Source organism: Panthera pardus, unplaced genomic scaffold (genome assembly GCF_024362965.1).
Source record: "Panthera pardus isolate Hobbes unplaced genomic scaffold, ASM2436296v1 HiC_scaffold_17, whole genome shotgun sequence".
Taxonomy (NCBI): Eukaryota; Metazoa; Chordata; class Mammalia; order Carnivora; family Felidae; genus Panthera; species Panthera pardus.
This window is the reverse complement of record NW_026526732.1, coordinates 144,753,763-144,777,685: the sequence shown is the minus strand read 5'-3', so window position 1 is coordinate 144,777,685 and position 23,923 is coordinate 144,753,763. Positions and strand designations below refer to the sequence as shown.

The 23,923-nt window shown below is 53.4% G+C and overlaps 1 protein-coding gene across 5 annotated transcripts in view; it reads right to left on the bottom strand.

Annotated features, from left to right (window-relative positions):
* Nucleotides 1–23,923, bottom strand: part of CPNE5 (copine 5) — a 95,294-nt gene that overhangs the window by 29,695 nt on the left and 41,676 nt on the right. The window contains exons 4-11 of one of the 5 annotated variants that reach the window (XM_053905084.1): nucleotides 23,685–23,788; nucleotides 22,317–22,356; nucleotides 22,023–22,099; nucleotides 20,998–21,057; nucleotides 18,885–18,932; nucleotides 18,522–18,585; nucleotides 6,754–6,857; nucleotides 1,748–1,852 (exon numbers count right to left, since the gene is read on the bottom strand). In XM_053905084.1, coding sequence (XP_053761059.1) covers nucleotides 1,748–1,852; nucleotides 6,754–6,857; nucleotides 18,522–18,585; nucleotides 18,885–18,932; nucleotides 20,998–21,057; nucleotides 22,023–22,099; nucleotides 22,317–22,356; nucleotides 23,685–23,788 — 602 coding nt within the window. Of the gene's footprint in view, nucleotides 1–836; nucleotides 902–1,747; nucleotides 1,853–3,777; nucleotides 3,876–6,753; nucleotides 6,858–18,521; nucleotides 18,586–18,884; nucleotides 18,936–20,997; nucleotides 21,058–22,022; nucleotides 22,100–22,316; nucleotides 22,357–23,684; nucleotides 23,789–23,923 lie in introns of those variants that run through there. The other 4 variants (XM_053905083.1, XM_053905085.1, XM_053905086.1 and 1 more) reach the window with 4 other exon arrangements.

Sequence of the window (23,923 nt, the reverse complement as noted above, 5' to 3'; positions counted from 1 at the left end):
CCTGTCATCTCAACCATTCTTCCAGGAACCAATACCCCCCAGCTCCTCCCAGCCTTCCCCAAGCCTCCTTTTCACCCTGCTGCTCCAACCAGACCGTCCTCCCAGCCCCCAGCACCCCAGAAGCCTCAGGACCCGGTCAGACACATACCAGGGGTTCATTTGGCTGGAATGCCTATCTTTGTCTCCAGTCTTATTTTGCACAATTATTTAGCTATCTAAAATGCAGATGTGCACACATCTGAACTCCCTGTGGTCAGACTTCAAGTTCCCTCAAGATGGAAACGTGGCTACATTTATATTCCCCTGAGTGCCACACAGCTGCTGGCGTAGTGGAGCCAGCCTCTGTGACTGCCTCTGGAGGTGCTCAGTGACAGCCTTTGGAGCAGATTGTGGCTGTTCTGTTCCCAACAAAGAGGCAGGAAAAGGAGCCACTTCATCTCCTGGATCAGCAACCTAGTAAGGCAATCTTGAGGGCTTCCTGGAGGAAGACAGGAGTGTCTGAAGGCCATCCACCTTGTCATTCACTCTCCATCCCATCACACCTACCCAGTCGGAAGCCACTGCGAGCAGGGTCCCAGGGAGCCCACGCCAGTGCCATCGCCCAGGATGCCCCGAAGGTGTCTGACACCCCAGTATTCCTGTCGAAGTGGCCAGCAGAGGCCCGGCCTCCTCAAGGCTGCCCAAGCAGCCCTGCCTGTGAACCCCCTGCCAGCTCATCCCCCAGCAACAGCAATCACCAGGAAACCAGGCTGGGTTCTCATGACTTAACACAGACCGATACCAGCTTCCAGCTTCCAGCTTCTACCCCCACCCCCACCCCACTCCCCGGCACTTACCACAGTTTGTAATTACATGTTTCTCTGTGTGATTATTGGATTAATGTCTGCCTCCCCCGCGAGAACGTAAACTCCACAAGGTTGGGCAAAGGGTGAAGACTATGCGTTTTGTTCCCTGCGGATTTCCCAGCATCTAGCGCACAGTGCCTGGTGCATGGTAGGAAGTCTACAAACGCTTGTGGACAAAATGCCAGGTTTGGTATTTTATGCACACCAGAGCCTGCTTGTGGCGCTTCTGAGCAGCCCTTTAAGGCAGGCAGGTAGCCATTTAAAACCCATTTTACAGATAAGGAAACTGAAGCTCAGACAGATCAAAGTTTGCCCAGGGTGCCAGGGCTTTTAAGTCACAGAGCCAGGATTAGAAGCCGCGTACCCGGGACCTACGCCCAACAGTCTACACTCTAAAGGGTGATGGCGATAGTGGGCGTGTCATAAGAGTAAGCTGTCACATCAAAAGAGTTTCACGAGTTCTCTGTACTCCGCCCCAGCCCCCCACCCCCCATTTATCTTGGGATGCTGATTCCCCAGATTCCATCTGCAAGGAGTTGGGGCTGGTGGCGGCCCCGGCCACCTCGGCCTGCATCTAGAGCCCCAACCCGCTCCCACTTGCCCCTCCGCTGGAAATCATGGAGACACAGGCTGCAGAGCTCCAGGCCAGGACCCCCAACACCCACAAGGGCTCCCCTGGGGAATCCCAATCCCCCAGCCTGGGGAGGTCTTCACCAATGCGGGGGAGGGGAGGGCAGACAGCGGTGGGGGAGGGTGGAGAGGGAGGTCTGGGAGGAGATAAAGGCAGACACTGCCCAGGGAGGTGAGAGGCAGGGACAGTGCAGCTCCAGGAGGCTCCGCCCATATTGCCTCGGCAGCCTGCACCTGCACCTGCGCTGGGGAGGGACATTTTCTCATCTCACCGGTCATAGTCCCCGTTGCAGAGTGCTCTCACAGGAATGGAGAAAGTTTGCCAGACTGGGTTTAGGGTGTTCTTCATGACCTCGGTCTTGTGGCAGATGGTGAAGCTGGTGAAGAAGAGAGGGAAGGTGTCAGGCCCGAATCGAGGGAGGCAGAATCCAGGTCAACAGAGGGGCCACAACCCAAGAGGCTCTGCGCATGCCAGACGGTGGAAACTACAGCTGCATGAGGTGATGAGCCACCTGTCACTAGCAGCATCCAGCCAGGAACTAGATGGCCACTTCTTTCTTTTTTTATTTTATTCTTTCTAACGTTTATTTTATTTTTGAGAGAGAGAGCGCGCGAGCATGGGCTGCGCGCGAGCATGGGCTGGGGAGGGGCAGAGAGAAAGGGAGACACAGACTCTGAAGCGGGTTCCAGGCTCCGAGCTGTCAGCACAGAGCCCGATGGGGGTGGGGGTGGGGGGGCTAGAACTCATGAACTGCGAAACCATGACCTGAGCCGAAGTCTGACACTTAACCAACTGAGCCCCCCAGGCCCCCCAACTAGATGGCCAGTTCTTGGTGATGTTTTTTGGTTTGGTTGTTTAGGTAGGCTTTATGTCCAGTACAGAGCCCAAAGTGGGGCTTGAACTCACGATCCTGAGATCAAGACCTGAGCTGAGATCGTGAGTCAGATGCTTAACCCACTGAGCCACCCAGGTGCCCCTCTTGGTGATGTTTGAGGGAGCAGGTGCACAGCATCAGGAGATAGGGGTTCTGCCCTTCCTCCCCCCTCCCCCCACCCTGTGTGACTTTGAGCTAGCAGAACCCTCCCCTGTGAACTCAGGGAGCTGGCTGCTATCAGCCATTCTTCATCTGAGACCCATGGAAGGACCTGTGGATGGGATTTCAGGGTTTGTGAACCCCTGGAATTGGGGGATATTGGGTGGGTGACTCTCATCTGCTTGCTGTCCCCCTCCTGGAACACTGTCCCAGATCTCCATGTTCATGGCTTGCCTCCTCACTTCCTTTAGGTCTTTACTCAAATGTCACCCCTCTGACATGAGCACTTGCCCTGAGCACCATATATCAAATTTACAGCTCCTGGTCCCCTGACTCCGACATCCCCTAGACCCCTTCCATGCTTTTTTTTCTTTTTCACCTGTTACTGTTTGACATTTGACATAGTCTGTGTATCTCCTTATTTATTGTACGGTCTACCACTAAAATGTAAGTCCTGTAAAGGCAAGCATTTTGTCTTCTTTGATCACTGGTGTATCTCCAGTGCTCAGAACAGTGCCTGGCACTTAGTAAGTGTTCACTAAATATTTTTTTTGGAACGAACTAACGAATATCTGTATGTCTCAGAGGAGAGTTTCCACAGATTTCACTGGCATTCAAGGCAGTGAAAGTAAGGCCCCTGGCTTAGACAATCTCTAAGACACTTTAGGCTCTTCCAGTCTGAATCCATGAGCCTGCTTTGCAAACTAAAAGTGTTGAATTGGCTTATCCCGCTGGGCTCCAATCCAGCATCCCTGCCCACTCCCCATGCCACGCCTGCTGGCCCTATCCCAGAAGCCTGCCCCACCACCTGGAGGGGCAGCCAGGAGCCAGGGTGGAGCTGGGAGCAGAGGCTGTCCCCCTGACACTTCCCAGCATCCACTCCAGCCCCCTCCCAGCCTGGAAAGGTCACCCCGGAAAGTGCCTGGGCCCCACCCATGCCCACACAGCCTGTGCCATTTCTTCTCTGGCAATTTTCAAGTCAAAATGTCATTCCTGTCACCGCGGCTCAGCGTTTCTCTGCTCCTTCTCGCCCGCCCACTGGAGAGTAGAGATACATGTGGGAGACCTCCCCACACACCCCGGAGCTGGTGACGAGGACAGGAACAGGGGCGACGGGGACAGGAGGGACCATGGCTGCCCAAGCTGGGGCAGGTAGGTAAGGCAGGAAGAGGAAAGGGTTGGGGGAGAATCAGGTGCAGCAGCTGGGCGGTGAAGGGAGGGAGGTTCCAGGGTGCAGAAGCCCTGGCCGGGCTCCAGAGGCCTCCTACCTGGAGCAGTGACACCGGCCTGCTGCCCTGCTGTGGAGCCTCCCAGCCCCTCCATCTTTCTGGACCCGCTGACTTCTCTGTCTCCTATCCCCTGCCAGCCAGTTTCTTGACCCAGTCTTCTGAGCTATGAGCCCGATTTCCTCCCTACATGCTTCTCCCTGAGCCCTGTGTAGTCCTGTTTTCTGCTTCAGACTCTTGTCTGAAACTGCTTTCTCTAAGGTCCCCCGGGGCCCCTCACCACCAAATCCACAGACCCCTCGACTCCCCGCTGCCCTTGCCCTGGGGGGCCAGGTCTCAGTGTGGCCACGGTCCCTGCAATCCCATCATGACTCAACTCCATTCACTCTGACAGACGGGCCTACACTCAGGACGTGGTGTGGGAGAGCAGGAGCCACGGGGCCAGACAGGCGAGGCTCCAGTCCCAGGGCCACTTCAACCAGCTGTGCAGCCCAGGGCAAGTGACTCTCTCTCTCTGAGCTTCCCCTTCATTGTAAAATGGGGAGAAAACAGTAGCTACCACTGCCAGGCCCTGTTCTATTTACATTAACTCATTTGGTCCTCAAAGTAACCCTGTGAGGGAGGAGTGATGATTATCCCCACTGCGCATACAGAGAAACTGAGCTGTGGACGTTACAGTTGCACATTCCAACATGGTAGCCCCACGGGGCTATTGACCTTTAAAGTAACCTCCATTCAATCAAAAACCCAGTTCCTCAGTCACACTAGCCCCGTTTCACATACTCAACAGCTACATGTAGCTACTGGAGACTGTACTGGATAGCCAGACACAGAACATATCCACCTCCCAGAAAGTTCCGTGGGTTAAGAGACTTGCCTAAAGTTACACAGCAGGCAGGCTGTCACAGCCCGGCTCTCCATCACGTTCTAGATCCCAGAGGAGAGACTGGGACTGAACGAGGCAGGCCAGGCTGCACATGGGCCAGAGCACAGGGGGTGCTGCTGCCTCCTTCCCCTTCCCTCCTGGGGAGGCAGGCATGACATTCCACTCCCTGGGGTCCCTCATTGACCTTCCTCCTGTCCTCTTCCTAACTGGGGCCGTCTTCTCTTCTCTCCTCAAACCCGGCTTGCACCAGTTCAGCCTCAACCTGTGCCCGCAGGCTGGCCCACCCTTCAGGGGCTTCTGGGTGGGTTTCCTGAGCTGCCCTGAGCGTCTCCTCCAAGACAGCTCCAGCCCCCATGCTTCAAGCGAAAGTCGCCCCCAGATAAACTCCCATCGCCTCCCCCATCTGACCAGCTCCTTTGCCATCTTTAACACTCTGGGTTCCCCACAGCTCCACTACTGGGGAGGAGGGGGGCTCTGCCGTCAGTGGCCACCCAAGTCCTGCCTAGTGAGGTCCTCCCCTCCCCGCTTCCTCCCTGCATTTCCACAGCAAGGCTCGCCTGCGCTCAGCACCTCCCACCTGTTCGCGGTGTCAGTCACGAGTCTCTCCCTCTTCCCTGCCCCCTCCCCACCCATCCTACACAGGCTCTTCTAGAACAATCACTGGCAAACACTGCAACACACCCCTCTCCTGCTCCCAAACCAAAATCCCTCTCTCCCGGCCGGCTGGCCTTCACCTCAGAGACAGACCTGGCCTGGCCAGGCATCGCCTCTCTGGAGGGGACCTGTGGGGACATTTTCTTTCCGTGGGCGCCCAGAGCATCACTGGGCCCTTTTCCTCCCTCCCGCAAGTCAAGTCAAAGTCAACAAGAATTATTTAAAGAAATCCTGCTGGGAGTCCTTCGGTGAGACAAAGACTCCTTTTGTTATGCAAATGATCGTACCTAATTTCCCTTGTTTTGTTCCTTCAGGTTTTAAAATCGGTTTTCCCCTCGAACTGAAACACACCTCCTCCTGCTACTCCCTGCCCCCCAGCGCGCGCGTGCGCGCGCGCGCGCACACACACGCACACACACACACACACACACACACACACACCCAGAGTTTCAGAATCTAGGGGAACTTGGTGGACGCCTCTCTGTCCCCTGCTCAGAGCATACCTGCTTTGCACTTACTTGCATTTTCTCTACCCTATTATTCTTCCCCGCTCCTCCCCCAAGGACCCATTTTCTTCCCCTCCTTTAAAACCTGCTTCCAAGTTCCCCTTCTCCAGCAGCGTTTCTCTAATTAACCTCCCTGGCCCCATCGCTTCCTGGTTCTGCAGAATCCCAGCTGTGAGTGGCCACAGCCTCCCAGAGCTGGACTGCTTAAAGAGACCATGGAGACCTCCTAATCCAACTGGTTCATTTTACTGATGAGAATATAGGCCCAGAGAGGGGGCATAAGTTGCCCCAGGTCACACAGCGAGTTGGTGGGGGGCACCGAGGTCCCCAGACCCTCAACCTAGAATCTGTGCATCTGTGTGCATGGCTGACCTACATTTGCCAGTGTGTTGTGTGTGTTTCTGTCATATTGTGGGTGGCTTCTAGATTAGGGAGAGGAGAGGAGGAAATGGGGGCTTTGAAGACGTGTGCGGTTTTGAATGAAGCCTGTGGCAAGGTGTGGGGCTGGGCAGGTAAAAGGGTTCAGATTTGCCAGGCTGAGCGTCTGGTAATTGGGTGGGGGGCACAGGTGGTAGTAGGGTGTCGAGACGGCTGCGGGTGGAGACGGGGTGGGCTAGAGATAGGCACTGATCTGTGTGGAAGAAGAAGGGGCTGTTACTGGAGCTCCTTTTTCCCAGCTTAGCCCTGTTTTTGCCCGCTCCCCTCACCTCCAACGTACCTAGCACCCACCATTGCTGAGCCCCTCAGAAGGGCACTGCTGGCTTGGAAGCCGTCCCCACCCCTTACCCCTACACACACACCAGTCCCTACCACGTGTCAGGGCACCACTCAGGAGCCCCAGACTTCCACCCTGAGCAGGAGCCCCAGGGCAGCACCGGGAAGAGGCGGGCCCAAGCCCTCTTGCCTGGTGGGTCACCACACCCCTCCATCCCTGATTCCCGAAAGGGGGTGAAGTGCTGTTAGAGAACTTACGTTCCATCCTCGTTGCTTCTGTAAAACACCAAGAAGGGGTCGGACTTCCCAAAGAAATCTTTCTTGTCCAGCTTGTTGGCACAGAACTGCATGGTGGCTACATCCTGGTGAGAGGGAGAGAGAACAGGGGTGTGAGGCAGCAGTAGGCTGGAAGGTGCCCCAATCCCTGTGGAAACACAGCCCCAGGGCCCTGGAAAATAGGAGGATTCTGAGCACCAGGCTGGTTAGAAAGGACAGCATGTTACATTTGCCCTGCACCAACCAAGGGCCAGGCCCTGGGCTAACACTTTGGACGGTCTCATTTCATCCTCAAACCCCACCGGGCAGGTCTAACGGAGCAGCCGGGGGGTGTGTGAAGCAGGTGCATTCTGGAGCCAGCTGCCCCGGTCTGAATTCTGGCTCTGCCACTTTCTAGCTGTGTGCCCTCAAACAAGGGAGGCAAGCTCTCAGAGCCTCAGCTTCCCTTCTGTAACACAGGGCTGACGGCAGTACAGACCTCAAAGCACCGTCGTGAGGGCCAAATTGCAAAGCACTTAGCAGAGGAGCAGTCACGTCCATGTTAACGCGCACGTCGCTTTATTACTATTTTACCAGGGGGCTCAGAGAGGTGAAACGGCCAGCCTCAAGGCTACTCTGAACTTGGTCTGCCAACCTCAAAGCCCTCACTCTGTCCACACTGCCTCATTCTCTCACACCCTGTGTGGCTCCTGGAGGACAGCCCAGATGAGGCATTGCTTTCACACCCACTAACCCAGGAGAGGCCCACCCAACTCTCGAAGGTAGATATGGCCCATTTTACAGCTGAGGAGTCTAGGGCTCAGAGCAGGGAGCGACTCCCCCAAGTTCACCAGGCAGAGCCCTGGGTTTCTGACTCCCCGGGTCGTTCATGGCTCTGGCTGACCCAATACTCAGCCCAAGAACACAAAGAAGGTATCCAGGCCCTGCTGAGGACTGCTGGATCCCTCCCCTCACGTGACCCCAAGCCCCTCAGTCTGCCATGGCTGACAGGGCACTGGGCAGAAATGCCCCCATGTCCTTCTCTCCACCCATCCCCCTGTGGCCTCTTCAACCTGAAATCTCTGCATCCCGACAAATCTCCTGCCAACTGGCCAGAGCTCGGAGCTTTGTCTTCTAGTCCTTTGGGCCTGGCCTGCCCTCAAGGGCTAGGGCCTGTGGGGAAGTCACCTAACTCTCACGCTGCCCCCTTCCTCTCAGTGGGGAAGAGGGTCTCTTGAGCTCAGCCCCACAGCCCAGTGAGGACCAAAATGGTGGCAGAGCTGAAAAGGCAACCTCCCACAAGTTTGAAGGGCATGGTCAAGGGTAGGGAGAAGGTGGTGGTATAATGGTTAAGAATATGGTCACTGGAGCCAGACCGCCTGCTTCAGTTCCAACCCTTTCTAGCTGTGTGACCTAGGGCAAGTTAATCACCCTCTCTGCACTCAGTTCCTCATCTGTAAAATAGGGTACTGGCAATGCCTACCTCATAGGCTTGTTGTGAGGCTGAAGTGAGTTAATATGAGTGTACTGCTGAAAACAGGATATATACGGTGCACACTAGATGCCATGTACGTGTAAGCTCTTAGGGCTATTTGGACACTTGCCCTCCTTGCACACACAACATATGTGGCCTCTGTCTCTGCCCCACCCCACCCCAAATGCCTCCCTTCAAGGACAGCTGACAATAGCAAACACAGAGCATCCGTTCACTCACTCACTCACTCACTCACTGATTCATTCATTCAACAAACATTTATTAGATACATACGTGTAGCCAAGTCACTGAGTTCCTTATCACCTTTAGCCCGAGAAGTAATCCTTTGTTGCTTTTTTATAAATGAGGAAGCTGGGGCAGAAGAAGCTGACCTGCCCAAGATCACCAGCTGGCAACCAGCAGAGTGTAATTCAGCACGTATGAACTGGCTGCAAAGTCAGGCCTCTTCCGGCGTACCACTCCGCTGAGAGGGAGCGCGTTCCAGCTGTGAGGCCCTCTTCCCTGGTTTCTTTGGACTCCGGGGTCGTCGGGGTCGGGGAAGGGGCAGGGAGGGGCTGGCCTCTGGTTAATCTGGGACGGAAGTACCCACTAAAGGGAGGCTCTGAGGAGGGGCAGTGCTGAGGCACACAGCAGCCAGAGCACAGAGGTGTGCGGGTAAGGACGGCTTTCATCGTGTTCCTCTTCAAGACTGACCCGAGAGGAAGAAGGAGCTGGACCGGGGGCTTGCAAGGCCTAGCAGTCCCAGGAATCCTAGAGCCTCCAGAGAAACCTAGGACTTCAGACCTGGAATAAGAGAATGGCTGACTTATTGAGCACTTACTGTATGCAAGTCACTGTGTTAAGCCTTCTCTTTACATACGTTATTGTATTGAATCCTCATAAAGACCATATGAATATTCTCTCCATGTTACGGATGAGGACACTGAGGCTTTTAAAGGCTGTCATAGGCCCACAGTCACACAGAGGGTAACCGAGGCAGGTAGACTTCAGGGCATTCCCTCTCAGCCTCCCAAAAAGATCTCTAGCCTTCTAAGTCTGTCCCCTATAGTCACTGTAGGAGAAAGTTTCAATCCCACCCCATGCTGGATGGAGGAAGCATTTCAAATGCCTCCCTGGGGAGTTCTATCCCATGGGCTAGAAAAAGGAGGCGGCTTAGGACCAGGTGGGCTCCTCCCAGCACTGGCTATATAATCTGTGGGGCCCAGTGGAAAGGGAAAATGTGACAGCGGGGCATTAAACCGAATTTAGGCCCTGTGTGACTGCACAGATCATAGGCCCATGAAGCCAGCGCTGGCTCCTCCTCACGGAGGCAGCGGGCAGTGGCATCAGAAAATACTGACCTCTTGGGGCACCTGGGTGGCTCAGTCGGTTAAGCTTCTGACTCTAGATTTCAGCTCAGGTCACGATCTCATGGCTCATGAGTTCCAGCCCTACATCGGGCTCTGCACTGGCAGTGTGGAGCCTGCTTGGGATGCTCTCTCTCTCCCTCTCTCTCTGCCCCTCCCCAGCTAGCACGCTCTCGCTCTAAGTAAATAAATTAAAACAAAACAAAACAAAACAAAACACTGACCTCTCAGATTCTGCTGAGGACAGAGTGGAGATAGCCCAGCAAGGCACCCATAGTTCTGGTGTCTAAGCCTCAGTTTCCTCATCTGTAAAGTGACATGCTGGACAGGATGACTACACTGTCCTTTAACGCAGGGCAATTTAGGCTTCCGTGTGAATGCTACAGGGAGCACACTGGGACAGGGGTGGCAGTGGGGAAGGCTGGCACCCAGGGGACAGTCTGGGAATCCAAAACCCCTCCACCAGCTTCCCCGGGATACAGTTTGGTCGTATCTCCAGATGTGATTCCACACAATCAGAGGTCACCTATAGGACACCTGCACCTGAATGAACACAGGCAAGCCACACACAGCAACCTGCCCCGGTTGACTCTAAAATACACACATATACTGGCAACAGCCAAACCAAAAAATCCAGGAGAAAGAGCTCTTCCTTTTGCTTCCTAGGAGAACCTTCAAGGCCCTGCAAGATCAGGAACGGGGGCAGGAATATGAGGACAAAATCAGTACAAAACTTAATTATCGTAACTTCCAGGACCATTCAGTGCTCCCCTGGGAGGGCCCCTGGCCCCGGCACAACACCTGACACAGAGAATAGTACAGGGGAGTCAAGGCCACCTGGCTGGAAACCACTTCTGCGACCTATCAGCTCAGCAGCCTCTGACAAGCAACTTAACCTAAGCCTTGGTGTTCTCCTCTGGAAAAACAGAGTAATAACGCCCCCTGTGAGCCTGTCAGGAAGACTGAGGCAAATGGCATATGTCAAATACCAGCCCACAGTGCCTAGCACGGAGCAGCTGCAAGAACAGGGGACAACACTTGTGGAATGCCATCCCCCACTGGGCCGGACCCTATGAAACTGCCTACCTACAAAAATGGCAATACCACATGGGTCAACCTCAGGTGGATGTTTTTACGGTGACTAACTCATTTTAATTCGTTGAATCCTCTCAACCTCCCCAATGAGGTAGATGCCATTATCAGTCCCATTTTAAAGATGAGGAAACTGAGGCCCAGAGAGGTTAACACCCTCGCCGGAAGCCACACAGCTACTAACAGGAGAAGTTGGGATTGGAAGACAACAGTCTGGCTCCGAAGATTAATAACTGAGATTCCAAATGATGACCCCTCCGAATCATCAAGATAAGTTGAATTTGTGTTCTGTTGCCTCAGTTTGAGGACTCAGAAAAGTGTGAAATCCATTTTAGAAAGGCCTCCTCCGTGCAAACTAGTTAAAATTAAAGAAAAGAAAAGAAAAGAAAAGAAAAGAAAAGAAAAGAAAAGAAAAGAAAAGAAAAGAAAAGAAAAGACTGGCTCTAAAAATCAGCTAACTGGAAAAATCTTCCAGGGAGCCACACCTCATTCCCCCGCTGATGGCAAATACAGGTTTTGCTGGCGGCTCATTTTGTCGCTCAACCTGCCCTGCCATCCCTAACACAATCTAGACCCAGAAACAATCACCAAAAGCCCATTAAGGTTATGGGTACTGCTGTGCCATTGTCGAATCCACAGGGATACAACAGACCTTCAGTGAGATTTCTAGGCTGTAACGAAAGCAAGCTTCTTCCCTCATGGGTGAGCCTGCCCCAGGGAGTCCTGGAGACAAGGAACTGTCCTGGTCTGGGGACCCTAGTTCGGAAGGTGGCTCTGAGTTATGTCAACAGTCATATCATATGAACAAGGCTTTGACTGCTCCCCTTAAATGTGGGTTAGTGAATGGACCCCAGGAAGAGGCTGGGAAGTGGCAACAGTTGGGACTGAGCCAGCAGGACTAGGAAGCAATGAATTCCGGCCATGGTCAGAGGTCCCTCTGTTTGATAGCTTCAGCTGGAGGGTGGGGCTCTCTGAGCGCAAGAAACGCTGTTCCCAAACCAGAAGCATCTCTGGAATCAAGTGTGCAGAAGATAAACAACTCCTGCAATATATAATTTCCTGCAATTTCTGCCTTTTCGCCCTATCTTTTTAAAAAACATATTAAGTTCTTCTAAAACAGCAGGATTGCCTCAATTTGCATCTTTCCGCATGTTAATCAGGCTGCTTGGGAGACTACAGCAAACAGCCTTTCTCTCCAGGGTGGCCTGGCCCACTCTAGCACTAGCCCTCCGACCCAGAGAGGCCTTGCAGGTCAGAGGTCAGGCCCAGAGGTCAGCAGGTGGGCTGAAGACTGGGAGAGGGTAGCAACACCCTGGAGGGGAGAAAAGAAAACCGGGTCTTGCTGGCATGCTCCAGGATCAGAACAAGAGAGTAAGGCGAGTACAAAATTTAAAAGGTGCCCCGAATCTCAGCAATCAAAATAAAGATATAATGTGACACCTTTAAAAATCAGTATCAGTGCAAAAATCCATAATAAAACACCAACGATTTAAATAAAGCCATTTTACAAATGAATAAACGGAGGCACAGAAAAGTCAAGTAACTTACCCACAGTCACACAGCTAGTAAGCAGTGGCATTTGGTCTAGATCCAGAGCCCAAGTTCTTAGCCACTTTGCTCACATACTACACCCTAAAAAGTAGTTTTATAGCTTTTTTTAAAAGTTTACTTATTTATTTATTTTGAGAGTGTGTGTGAGTGGGGAAGGGGAAGAGAGAGAGGGAGAGAGAGAATCCCAAGCAGGTTCTGCACTGTCAGCACAGAGCCTGATGTGGGGCTTGATCCCACGAACTAAGATCATGACTGAGCTGAAATCAAGAGTCGAATGCTTAACTGATTGAGTCACCTAGGTGCCCCCCCCTCCAAAAAAAAGTACTTTTAAATGGATGGTGGAACCATGGTGACATTTATTGTTTTCTCCACAAAGTTGGCTGGGTTTTACAAATTTCCTGGAACTTGTACATTGTCTTTTTTAGTCCAAAAAAGAGAAGACATCAATTAAAAGGAAAAAGAATCATTAGCTACAACTCTGAAATTCAGCACTCCAGCAGGAGGGAACACAACTCAGAGTCAAGAGCCATTCTGTGCACAGTGACCTCTGAGAGGGCTTCCACATTCACAGAAGGGCCCGGAACCCCAGGCTGCCGGGATAAGACTACAGAAGCAGGGGCCCAGGACACAGGTGTTCTGGGATGTCCGCGAAGACCACATAGGCTAGAATTGATTGGAATATAGATGGTGGGTGTAGACGTTGGTCTAAGAGATTGGGTCTGTCTTTACACGTTGACTGTAACAACCACATGGGGGTCAAGCTGTTTTTTCTCTGCTGTCTTAATAGCTGACTTCCCAAACAATCTAATCAGTTGTACATCTGTTGATTTGGTCATTCAGAAGCTGAAAACCCCAGATTGACTGTTTTCCCTCCCACTCATGGAGACTATGTGCCTGGGATACTAACCAAAATCCATCAACAAAAGCTCAAAAGAAAAATGGGATTATTTGGCTAGGAGGATGTTCAGGGCAGTATTAATTACATTTTTTCCTAGAAGAGAATAGATTTAATAAATTATGGCTCATCCATATAATAGAGGAACAATATATAGCTATTAAATCCATGTTTTCAAAAAATATCTAATGATATGGGAAAATAAATCTGAATACCATATTCTACTAATTATAAAAAGGGTGCCTGGGTGGCTCAGTGGGTTAAGCCTCCAACTTCAGCTCAGGTCATGATCTCACGGTTCATGGGTTTGAGCCCCACGTTGGGCTCCGTGCTGACAGCGTGGAACCTGGAGCCTGCAGGACACTTATATCCATGCTAGCCATAACATGCATCTTTCCTAAACACCAACCTGCATACTTCTGAGTCTCAGAAAAGCTTCACCACTTCCCCCCACTTCACCTCTTTCTTCTTATCTCTCTCCCTTCCTCCCAGGACTCTCCCATAGGCTCCCACATGGAGACACTGGGCTCTCCCTGGTATCTGTCCTCAGAACAGTGAGAGTTCTGACTTTATCAAGATTCAAAACTGCTAAAGGGCTCTGCTACAAGGTCCTCCCCCCACCACTTCCCACCCACTCCCACCTACACCCTCACCTCTCTGACATCACTCATCATTGTCTCCTTGCCCCAGGGCCTTTGCACAAGCTGCTTTCCTTGCCATCTTCTTCAAGGTAGCTGTAAGGGCTTATTCCTTCACCTGAGTGTATTTTGGCATATTATATGGTATTATCCATGGATTTTTCTTCAGGATAGTAAAGAGTGCTGTAAAATGCTTTCTATTAAAAAAGAGGCAATGGGGGGCACCTGGGTGGCTCAGTCAGTTGGGCGTCCGACTTCGGCTCAGGTCATGATCTCACAGTCTGTGAGTTCAAGCCCCGTGTCAGGCTCTGTGCTGACAGCTCAGAGCCTGGAGCCTGTTTCAGATTCTGTGTCTCCCTCTCTCTGACCCTCCCCCGTTCATGCTGTCTCTCACTGTCTCAAAAATAAATAAACGTTAAAAAAATTTTTTTTTTTTTAAATAAAAAAGAGGCAATGGGTCTGATGAATTAAGGACTACTGCTGTACTGTGATTGCTGGTTGACATTTCTGTCTCTCGCACTAAACTGGAAACTCTGGGGTGGTGGCAAGGACTGAGCCAAAGCATGTTTGCTGAAAAAAATGAATGAACACGTGAGCGGGCTAGTGATACCTAAGGGGTGGGGGCCTTGTGGGGCAGCTGCAGTGAGAAGCTTTGACTCCCGAGGCTTGTGAGAGGGGAGCCACACTCTCTCCAGTGTGTACAGGAACCTGACAGGGAGGCAGTGAAGACGTGCTATCTGGCCAGGACCCCCGGGGTCTGCGGCAAAGCAGGTCTGGGTGTCTGGCAGGCGTAAGGGTAGCTGAGGATCTGGGAAGGGGAGGGCCAGGAGCTGCCCAACCTGTGCGTCCACAACACCCCCCCAGCTCTCTTTAGAAGCCCAGCCACTCACCATGCCTGCTGAAAGCTACTGGCCCCACAAAGATCACAAAGCCCACCCCTGTTTCATGCACCATAAAGCTCATGGCTGCACCGTGGCTGAGGGAACTACTCCCTGAGGACTAGGGGTCCACAGCCGAGCAATCTTTTTTTTTAAAAAAACTTTTTTAATGTTTATTTATTTTTGAGAGACAGAGTGCGAGCCAGGGACAGGCAGAGAGGGAGACTGAATCTAAAAGCAAGCTCCAGGCTCTGAGCTGTCAGCACAGAACCTGACGCGGAGCTCGAACTCACAAGCGGTGAGATCATGACCTGAGCCTAAGTCGGACGCTGAACCGACTGAGCCACCCAGGCGCCCCTCTCCGCCTAGCAATCTTAAGCTGTCACTTCAACCTCTCTGCACCTGTGAACTGGAGGCACTCACCTCCTACCCACCTCCCAGCCCTGTGGTGAGGACCAAATAGACTATAATCATGAGGATCTTGGTCAATTGTGAGGGCTATGCAAATGTTGGTCAGTATTACACAGAATAATAATAGTTTTACTGCTGAACATAATTAAGTCTTTGGTGATTCAGAGGCCCTTCAGGAGCTTAAGCTCATCGTTGTCAACATCCAGTATGACTGAATAGTATTTGGGATCAAATTCCCATTGTTGCAACTTTCTTGTTTAAATTCTAGATAAGGAAAGCTTTTCCGTAACCTATCAAAGCACGCTGGTGACCCACTGGAGTCCTTTGCTAGTCCCCACCCGTCCACACCATCTGACTACTTAGCAGAACACATTCGCTTGAGCAGAAAGCCCTGCTCTGGTTGGAAAAAAAAAAAAAACCTCTCAGACTCCACCCTCTTCCTTTGATCCTCCTACTGAATGCCGAGCTGGAGCCACAGAAGCAAAGCAGCTCAGATGTAATTATTTTCATTCAGCCAGATGCTGGGAATTAGTCTCTTTTCCTTGTAAGTATTCTAGGGAAAGACAGAACTCAGCCAAAGACGCCCCGAAAGAAAAGGAGCTGACAATCTCAAGAGGAAGGGAGGGAGCCCACCCCCCACCTCCTTGCCTTGGGAACAGCTTAAATCAAGGAAACTGTGGCCACCCCTGGAGGGAAGGTGGGGAAGGAGCAAGGAACAGGGAGGCGCCTAATAGATACTAAAAGGCAGATTGTTTGCCAATCCCGGAAAACTAGACCAATGACAGCACCCAGCATTGTCTAGGGCTTTAGAATTTCCAAAGCACTTTCACTCATATTACCTTATTTAATTATAAGCTAGGGTGGAAATCACCAGCTGAGCTGGAAGCTTGGGGGCAAACGGAATTTAGGCTTCAAGGAATTCAGATTCCATCCTTCCCAGGCACCAGTTAGGCAGAGCCGCCTCCATGAGCCCCTTTAATCCTCGAGACACCTCTATCAGCCCCGACATACAGATGGAGAAGCTGAGGCTCGGGGAGCTTCAACAGCTCTCCTGTAATGTCGGCTGTGTTCTCTCTCCCTTGCCTGAACGCCGGTGACTTCCGGATGGTCAGCATACACATTTGTAGTTTTCCTCGCGGTCCGCTGATAAACGTTTGGTCTGTGCTTTTATTCGGTTACAGATTCCTCCTGATCCATCCTGCAGGACTGGCCACCGCACACCAGGCCCTCTGCTGGGGCTGTATACCAGAGGGGGTGTGGTCCTGCTGCTAAATTCCTCCAGACCCACTGAGGTTAACAGACACTTAGACGAGCCAGAACGAGCAGTGGCCTAGCAGTCGATTTGGTCATCGCTACACTGCCCTGGCCTATCAATTCTGTGTCTTATTCTCCAACGGGAGGCCCCTGAAAGCAGAGTTTGGAACCCCACAGCCTGGTGTTTAAAGACCCTGGCTCTAGAACCAGACTGCCTGGGTTCAAATCTCTCCTACCCAGTGGCTCTGTGACCCTGGGCAGGTCATTTAACCTCTCTGGAAAAGAAAAACTGTAATATAGCAGATATTATGTAATACATCACACTACTTACAGTATTACATCACACATCACACTAATACACATTAAGAAGTCGATACAGGGGCGCCTGGGTGGCTCAGTCGGTTAAGCGTCCGACTTCGGCTCAGGTCATGATCTCGCGGTCCGCGAGTTTGAGACCCGCGTCGGGCTCTGGGCTGATGGCTCAGAGCCTGGAGCCTGCTTCGGATTCTGTGTCTCCCTCTCTCTCTGCCCCTCCCCCGTTCATGCTCTGTCTCTCTCTGTCTCAAAAATAAATAAACGTTAAAAAAAAAATTTTTAAAGAAGTGGATACATGTAAACCACTTAGCACAGGGTGTGGCTCAGTATAATTGCTCAATTAATCTTGGCTAACAATTTAGACCCCCGCAGCAGCAGTTCTCAAAGTATGGACCAGGAACCCTCAGGAGGTGGTCCGTGAGGCCAAAACTCTTTTCATAATAATGCTAATAAGACATGGAGTTTTCTAGAATTTACCTAGCAGTGATACACAACAGATTGACTGCAGAAGCAAATATGAGACTCTAACTCTCTTCTGTTCAGCCTGACATTCAAGATATTTACAAAAATGCAAAACAAGGCTGCTCTTCTCACTAAATGACTCTTGTTTTGGAAAAGGTAGTTATTTTTCAGAAAAAGTTGTTATTTATGTTGTCATTGTTAAGCGAATTAACATATAGCTTCTTAATCGCTCAACTTTATTTTCTAATAAGGCAAATATTTATAGCTAACAAATATCATAGTTGCACTGATTTCCCAGGAAGGTCAGAAAATCCTGTTTCTCCCCCTCCCTCCCACACCCTCTAACCTGAGCCCTATGTGAACTCGGGTTCCCAGGTTACCCCAGGCTTGGTCCTGTGTTCACACTCCGTGGCCACCTCTTCCTTCTCTCCCCGGGACCTACCCCATTCCCACCTGTGGCTTCTAATGAACCTAAGAGGCATGCAAGCCTGGGAACGAGCCCAGGTTTTAGAATCGGGTTGACCTGGGTTAGAACCGTGACTCTACCATTTCCTGTCCTTGAACAGATGACTCTGTTTCCCTGAGCCTCAATTTCTTCATTCGTAAAATGGGAACAAGAACAGTACCCACCTCTTCGGATTGTTGTCAGGAGCAGTGATAACTTAGGCAAAAATGCCCCTCCCCTGACAAGTAATAACTATCATCATCACTATGTTTCGTCATTATTTTTAGCCATCGAGTCCCCTGAGCCCCTTGTTGGTGTGCTCAGCTACCCCTTCAGCTGTCCCCACCTCCTGCTTCTCCACGGTCCCACAGAAGGAGCAAAACCAAGGGCCGCCTGCGATGGCAGACTCTAGCTTCGCAACACACACACCCCAACCACACACCCTCACTCCCTCGACCCCGTGCAGGGCGTCACCCTACTCCAGAGCTAAAAGCGCAATATGACAACGACATGCCAAGCCCCCAGGCTCCACGACGGAAAAAGCCCCTCTCTGCCAGTCCTGGAGCCAAAGCAGTCTTGGTTCAAAGACATGTGAGAGGTGACCATGATGGGGAATGGAGGAGCCCCGGCGTGGAGGGCAGGGGCCAGGGCCAGTCTGGCTCTGCTGCTAACTGTGGACGAGTTCCTTCCCCCTCTGGGCCTCAGTGCGCTCCGCTATAAAGGAGAAGGCACCGGGGCGCCTGGGTGGTTCAGTCGGTTAAGCGTCCGACTCTTGGTTTTGGCTCAGGTCACGATCTCACAGTTCACGGGCTAGCTCTGATGTTACAGAATTCTGTGACCGCCAGGTCAAACTGAGGAGCCCTGCCTTCCCCCAGATACCTTCCAAAGACACGCGTGGCCCAGGGGTCACAGGGAGAGCAGCCTGCCCTCTGTCACTGCTCCACCTCTGCCCCCACCAGGTCCCGTCCTGGAGCCCCTCTGCCACTCACCCTACAGTTGCTCAGCTCCTCGGCAGACAGGATGATGGTGCCACATTTCTTCCCTGGGACACCACTGGGAGAGGAGAAGATGAAAGAATGGAGAGCCAGACAAAGACAGACACACAAGCCTGAACACTCCCCGAATCAGACCTCCTCACCCTCCCTCCTCCCCCACCCAGCAGACCTGCCCAAAGCCCCTGGGGAGACAGAGTCTCCTGAAATCCATGTGGCAGTGTGGCCTAGTGCACTGCTTCCTGGGCCAGGCCCCCAGACCTGGAGCTGCCCCGCCCCCTGCTCCCAGAGAGCCCAGAGCCCCACCAAGGGTAGTGTCTGCAATGAAAGTCCTAGAAGTGGAAAAGCATCCAGACTCACCCGGAGGCTTCCAGACCAGTGGTTCTCAAACTTTCCATCCAAAGACCACTTCTGTGGGCAAAAGACCTCGTGGGCCAGCCACCCCACCCTGCACCCAGCTGACCCCCAGAGTCCCGGGACATTTCAGCTCTGAACCACTCCGATTTATCATGGGAGGGACAGCAGCAAGGGGGAGTTAAGCAGAAGGGCTGGAATGCTCTTGGGGCAGCTTGTCCAGGCTCTCTCCCACGGCTACCTCCCCTTGAACTCCTCGGCTGGGGTCTCTCCAGAGAAGAGAGCTCCTGGCCATTCATGCAGCAACTCAGTGAGGGGGGCAACCAGGACCTGAAGTCGGCCCACGCGAAGAATCCCTTCCAGGAGGGTGAGTTCCCAAGGGTGGGCCTTCACCCAGGGGACCTGTACCACCTCTTCCCTAGGTCAGGAAGGACCCCTCCCCCAGGCACCAGCCCATCCCACTCCAGTGTTTGGGATGAACCTGGGGGTGGGGGCCCCCAGTGTAGCCAGGGGCCACTGGGAGGGAGAAAAAAATGTTACGTTGTCCAGCAGCTGTGTGACTTTGGACTCATGCCTGCACCTCTCTGAGCCTCCGTTTCCTAGCCCCTAAAAATGAGTGTGTTTGTAGCCTCCATTATGACCAACATGCACACACAGTGCTATCATTTCCCTCCCCGCCCGCTTTCCTTTACAAAGTTGCAAAGCTGAGAAAATCCGGCCCCACCCCTCAGGCCAGCCTCGGGAGCAGCAGCACGCTGTCCGCAGAACCCACTTTGAGAACCACTGATGGAACTCTCCCCAGTGCCAGCTTTCGGAGGGAGGGGCTCTCAAGTAGAGGAGGCAGGGGAGCTGGCCCCAGAGGTGGGGACAGCCCAGAGCTCTCCAAATCAGGTGAGCAGAGCAGGGGCCACATCTGGAGGCTCCCATCACAGATGGGTGGCAGGGCCTGCCAGCCTGCCCCCCTAGACGTGGGGAGTGCCCCCAAAGCACCTCCCCAGCCCCGGTCTGGCCCTCCCCGGGACTGATAGGTGTCTGCCCAGGGAGACAGGGTCCTCACACCAGCCTCTTCCGCCAGTGTTTCTCCCTCTGCCTCCGGGCCCCTCTCCTATTTCCCACCTTCCCTTCCCTCCCCTCCAGACCCAACCCACTCCCACCTGCTTGGCCTTCCTTTCTCTCTCTCTGCCTTTCTGGCCCTCCCTCTCTGCTCTTCTCCCTGACTCCTGTTCCCTCTCCAACTGCTGCTTCCATACTCTCCTTGTAAATTAGCATCCACACCCTTCCTGGGCCGTGAGCACCCTGGGCCCCCTAGAGCCCCTGTCCCATATCCAGCTGCTCTGGTGGCCGGTGCAGCTGCTGGGACCCCAGCTCCTGGGAGCTCTCAGCAAGGCCAGTGGAGCTCTGCTGACTGGGCCAAAATGCTCAGGTGTCTGAGGCACCTCCAGGCTGCTCCCGCAGGCAGATATCCCCTATCCTGCCCCCCAACACCCTCAGGTGAGGACCTTCCCTCCAACCAGGAGAGGGGACAGGCAAAGAGTGGGGAGGGAGGGTCTTTGTTGCACACAGTTGCAGGAAGCTGGCCAAAAGCGGATGGTCAGGGTGGAGGCCAGGGGAATGGGGCTGGCCCACCACAGCTGGTGAGCAAATAGAAAAAGTGAGGATTTAGCAGAATCTTCTCCATGAAGAGGCAGACATCCAGCAGTGGGAGCATGGAGGGGAAGTGGAGTAAGGAGATAAAGAGAAGGGAGGGAAAGAGGAAGGGGAGAAGGGCAAGAGGTGAGAGGCCGAAGAAACCAGGCCAGGGAGAGAGGAAGAGAATGTGTCCAGTCCCTGGTGGCCACCGGAAGCAGCCCCTACCTCTGATCCCCACCCTGCTCCCTGAAGTCCCATGGGCCACTGGGCCTGGGGATGCTGGAGCTCAGGTCTGGAGCGGGGAGGGGCTGGCTGCAGAGTGGCCCAAAGCACCCACATCCTGCAGGAGGGACCCAGGCTCCTCTCTCCCCTTGGCCAGGGCTGCGTGCACGGTGGTGGGGGCAGGGACCGGGCCTGGACTCTGAGGCTCCCTCTGCAGAGCTGGCTGAATGTCTGAGGACCCCAGGACCAAAGATGTCTGCTGACCTACCCATTGGACACAGCTGGCATGGGTTTGCCTGTCCTGGAATTCAGGCTGAATGCTCCTATCCTGTGGAGAGAGAGGAAGAGAGAGCATGCCATGAGCCAAGTACCCTCGTCCTGAGAGGCCACAGCACTTGGCATCGGAATTCTTGGAGACAGGTTTCTATTCTGGATCAAACGTCAAAACAGGAACAAAAGCCATGGGCCAGAGGAAGGAGAGGTCTTCCTCCCAAGCCCTGTTGTGAAGTCCTGGGCGACCGCCCCTCAGGGGTTCTCAAAGTGTGGTCTCCAGACCAGCACCATCAGCATCCCCCGGGAATGTGTTAGAGATGTAAATTCTCAGGCTCCACCCCAGACTTGCTGGATCGGAACCTGGGGGTGGGGGTGGGGGGTGGAGCCCAGCAATCTGTGCTTTAACAAGCCCTCCTGACGATAAGCCTGCCACAGTTTGAGGACCACTGTTCCACTTCTTTGAGCCTCAGTGTGTGAACCGTGAAATGGGGAGACCTGCCGAGTGAATCTTGTGAGATCAGAGAAGCTGATTATGGTCTGGCCCAGAGGAGATGCCCAGTGAAGGGGAGCTGTGCGTGGGTCTCATTGGGGAGAATGAAGCATTTGAAACCTTCAGTGGGGGAAACAGGTGCCCCTCCTTCACCAACCCATCGTCTCCAGGATCCTGCCTGCCCTCAAGGCTGGCCGCCCCAGCCATCTCCTGCTGAGGTCCTCCTCAATCCCCGCAGAGGGCGCGCCTCTCCAAAGGTGGGCTGGGTGACAGGAGGGAGGAAACAGACCCGAATGACAAATGGGAATTAGACCCAGGCAGTTGGGGGCTGGGAGGGACAGACACATACCTCACTCTGGGGGCCCCAAATTCCATAAACTTCAGAGCCCCCCAAACCTGGTCTCCTTACTCCTCCTCAGCCTGCATGACTGGCTGACCGCTTTGCCCCTACCCTGAGCCAAGGGAGGCTGGAAAGTTGGCCCATCTCTGGGGAAGCAACCCAGGCAGGCCCCCCACCCCTTTACACTTACGTGAGGGGCTTCTCCAGGCGGCTCCCAGGGGACCCCACAATCTCTCCGAGGGTGCAGAAGGCTTGGCCCAGAAAATCCTGCATACCCGGGGAACAGAAAAAAAACAGTGTCGCCCACCCTGCCCACAGCCACCCCACCTCCTCCATCACCCCATCCCTAGAAGTACGAGGGCTCTGAAATGACAGGTGGCAGCATCAGACACACAGTCTGTGTCACGGTGAAGTCCGAGGCCGACCCAGACCTTGGCATTTAAGAGATGTTCAGAACCTCTGGGCAGTCGCTGGCAAAACTCACGTGTTTGGATAAATCAGGGCTCTTCGAGTCGACGTCGTATCTGCATGGGACGCACAGAGACGGTGAAGATAGCTGGGGCATCCTGCCCAGAACTGCTGGGGCCCCTGAGCCAAGCCAGGACCCCTGTACTCAAAAAACCAGTCTCTGACACAGTGGTTACCCCTGGGAGTAATGGCTGGGAGGCGCACGTGGGAGCCCCGTGGGGTGCTGGACGTGTTCTGTCTCTTGATCTGGGTGGTGGTTACATGAGTGTGAACATCTAAAAGGGCATCATGGAATGGACTCTTATATACATGTCACACCTCCTTAAAGACTGAAAAAGGAAAACAAACTTGCTCTGCAGCCCTGGCTGGTTCACAGGTGGCTGGGCCACCTTGCCCTTCGCTGCCTGTTCTCCCATCTTCCCAGCTGAGGCTCGGCTGCCCTTGAAACGAGCTCAGGACCTGGCCTTTGACCTTCCCCGACTGTGTCACCTTGCTCAGGGGGGGCCAGCCTGACCTTGGGTCTTGTCACTCAAGAACAAGGGATGCATTCAACACCTTCACCTCTTCCCTGCAGCTGGGTACCTCCCTTTATCCGGAGCCATACCTGCAGCCCTCTTCTCCAGTCACCAGGCCATCCAGGCCCAAATGCCTTCTGCTGAGGGCACTCATTCTCGTGCTCCCCCTACCCTGAGCACCTTCTCTCTCCAAAATGTCCCCAAATGGTGACTTCTCGACAATGGGCTGCAAGCCCTCCATCAGTCCCTGAAAAGTCATTTCCTTCTACTGTATTTTTTTTTCCTTTGCTCCTTCAAGCCCCCAACCCCCTTTCTGTCCACCCTGTCCACAATTCTCTGCGACACGGTCCTTTCTAACCACCCCACGCCTTGGAAAAACAACAAAACAATGTTCCTCCTGTCATCATCTTTAACCTCAGCAGAGGGGCACTCGGCTCCTTTTTGAGACACATGCACATGCTCTGAGCCCCATCAGCCAGGTTACCTCTGCAGGAGGGGAGACTAGGGGGTACCCTCTCCTCAAACAAGCTCTGACAGAGGGAGTGGTCAATGGGGACCGCCCTGGCAGCTGGGGAGAAAAAGGCTCTCTGGAGGTGGAGTTAGAGCTTGCCCCCAAGAGCTTTCCTCAACTGGTCCCTAGAGTCAGGGCTTGTTCAGGGCCCCCCACGTAGCTGAGACAAACGGTGGGGAGCCTCTGTTCTCTCTCCTCACCTCTTTTCCATCTCCTGATGGAGGCGGGGCTAGACTTCAACTAATCGTCACTTTTATTCCAGGCCAACCCTGAGCTACTACCAACCCGGGTCCTACAGTCCCACCTCCCATCAGTGGTTCCTCCCCAAGCCCCAGCCTCAGCACCATCTTCCACTTACAAGTCAAAACGGAGGTTCTGCTTCTCCTCAAAGAAGTAATCCACGATGAATTTGCGCACAAAGTCAGGATTGAGTGTGTTGTCAATGACTTCAGTGCGTCCGAACTGCAAGAGAAAACGGGGCATGGACCTCAGGGCCAGGCTGGTGGGGCAGGGGAGAGCACTGAGCTCAGAGCCCCTCAGTCCTGGCCCCAGCAGTAATGGAAGCCATGCCTATCCCACCTCATGGCCCCCATCCCC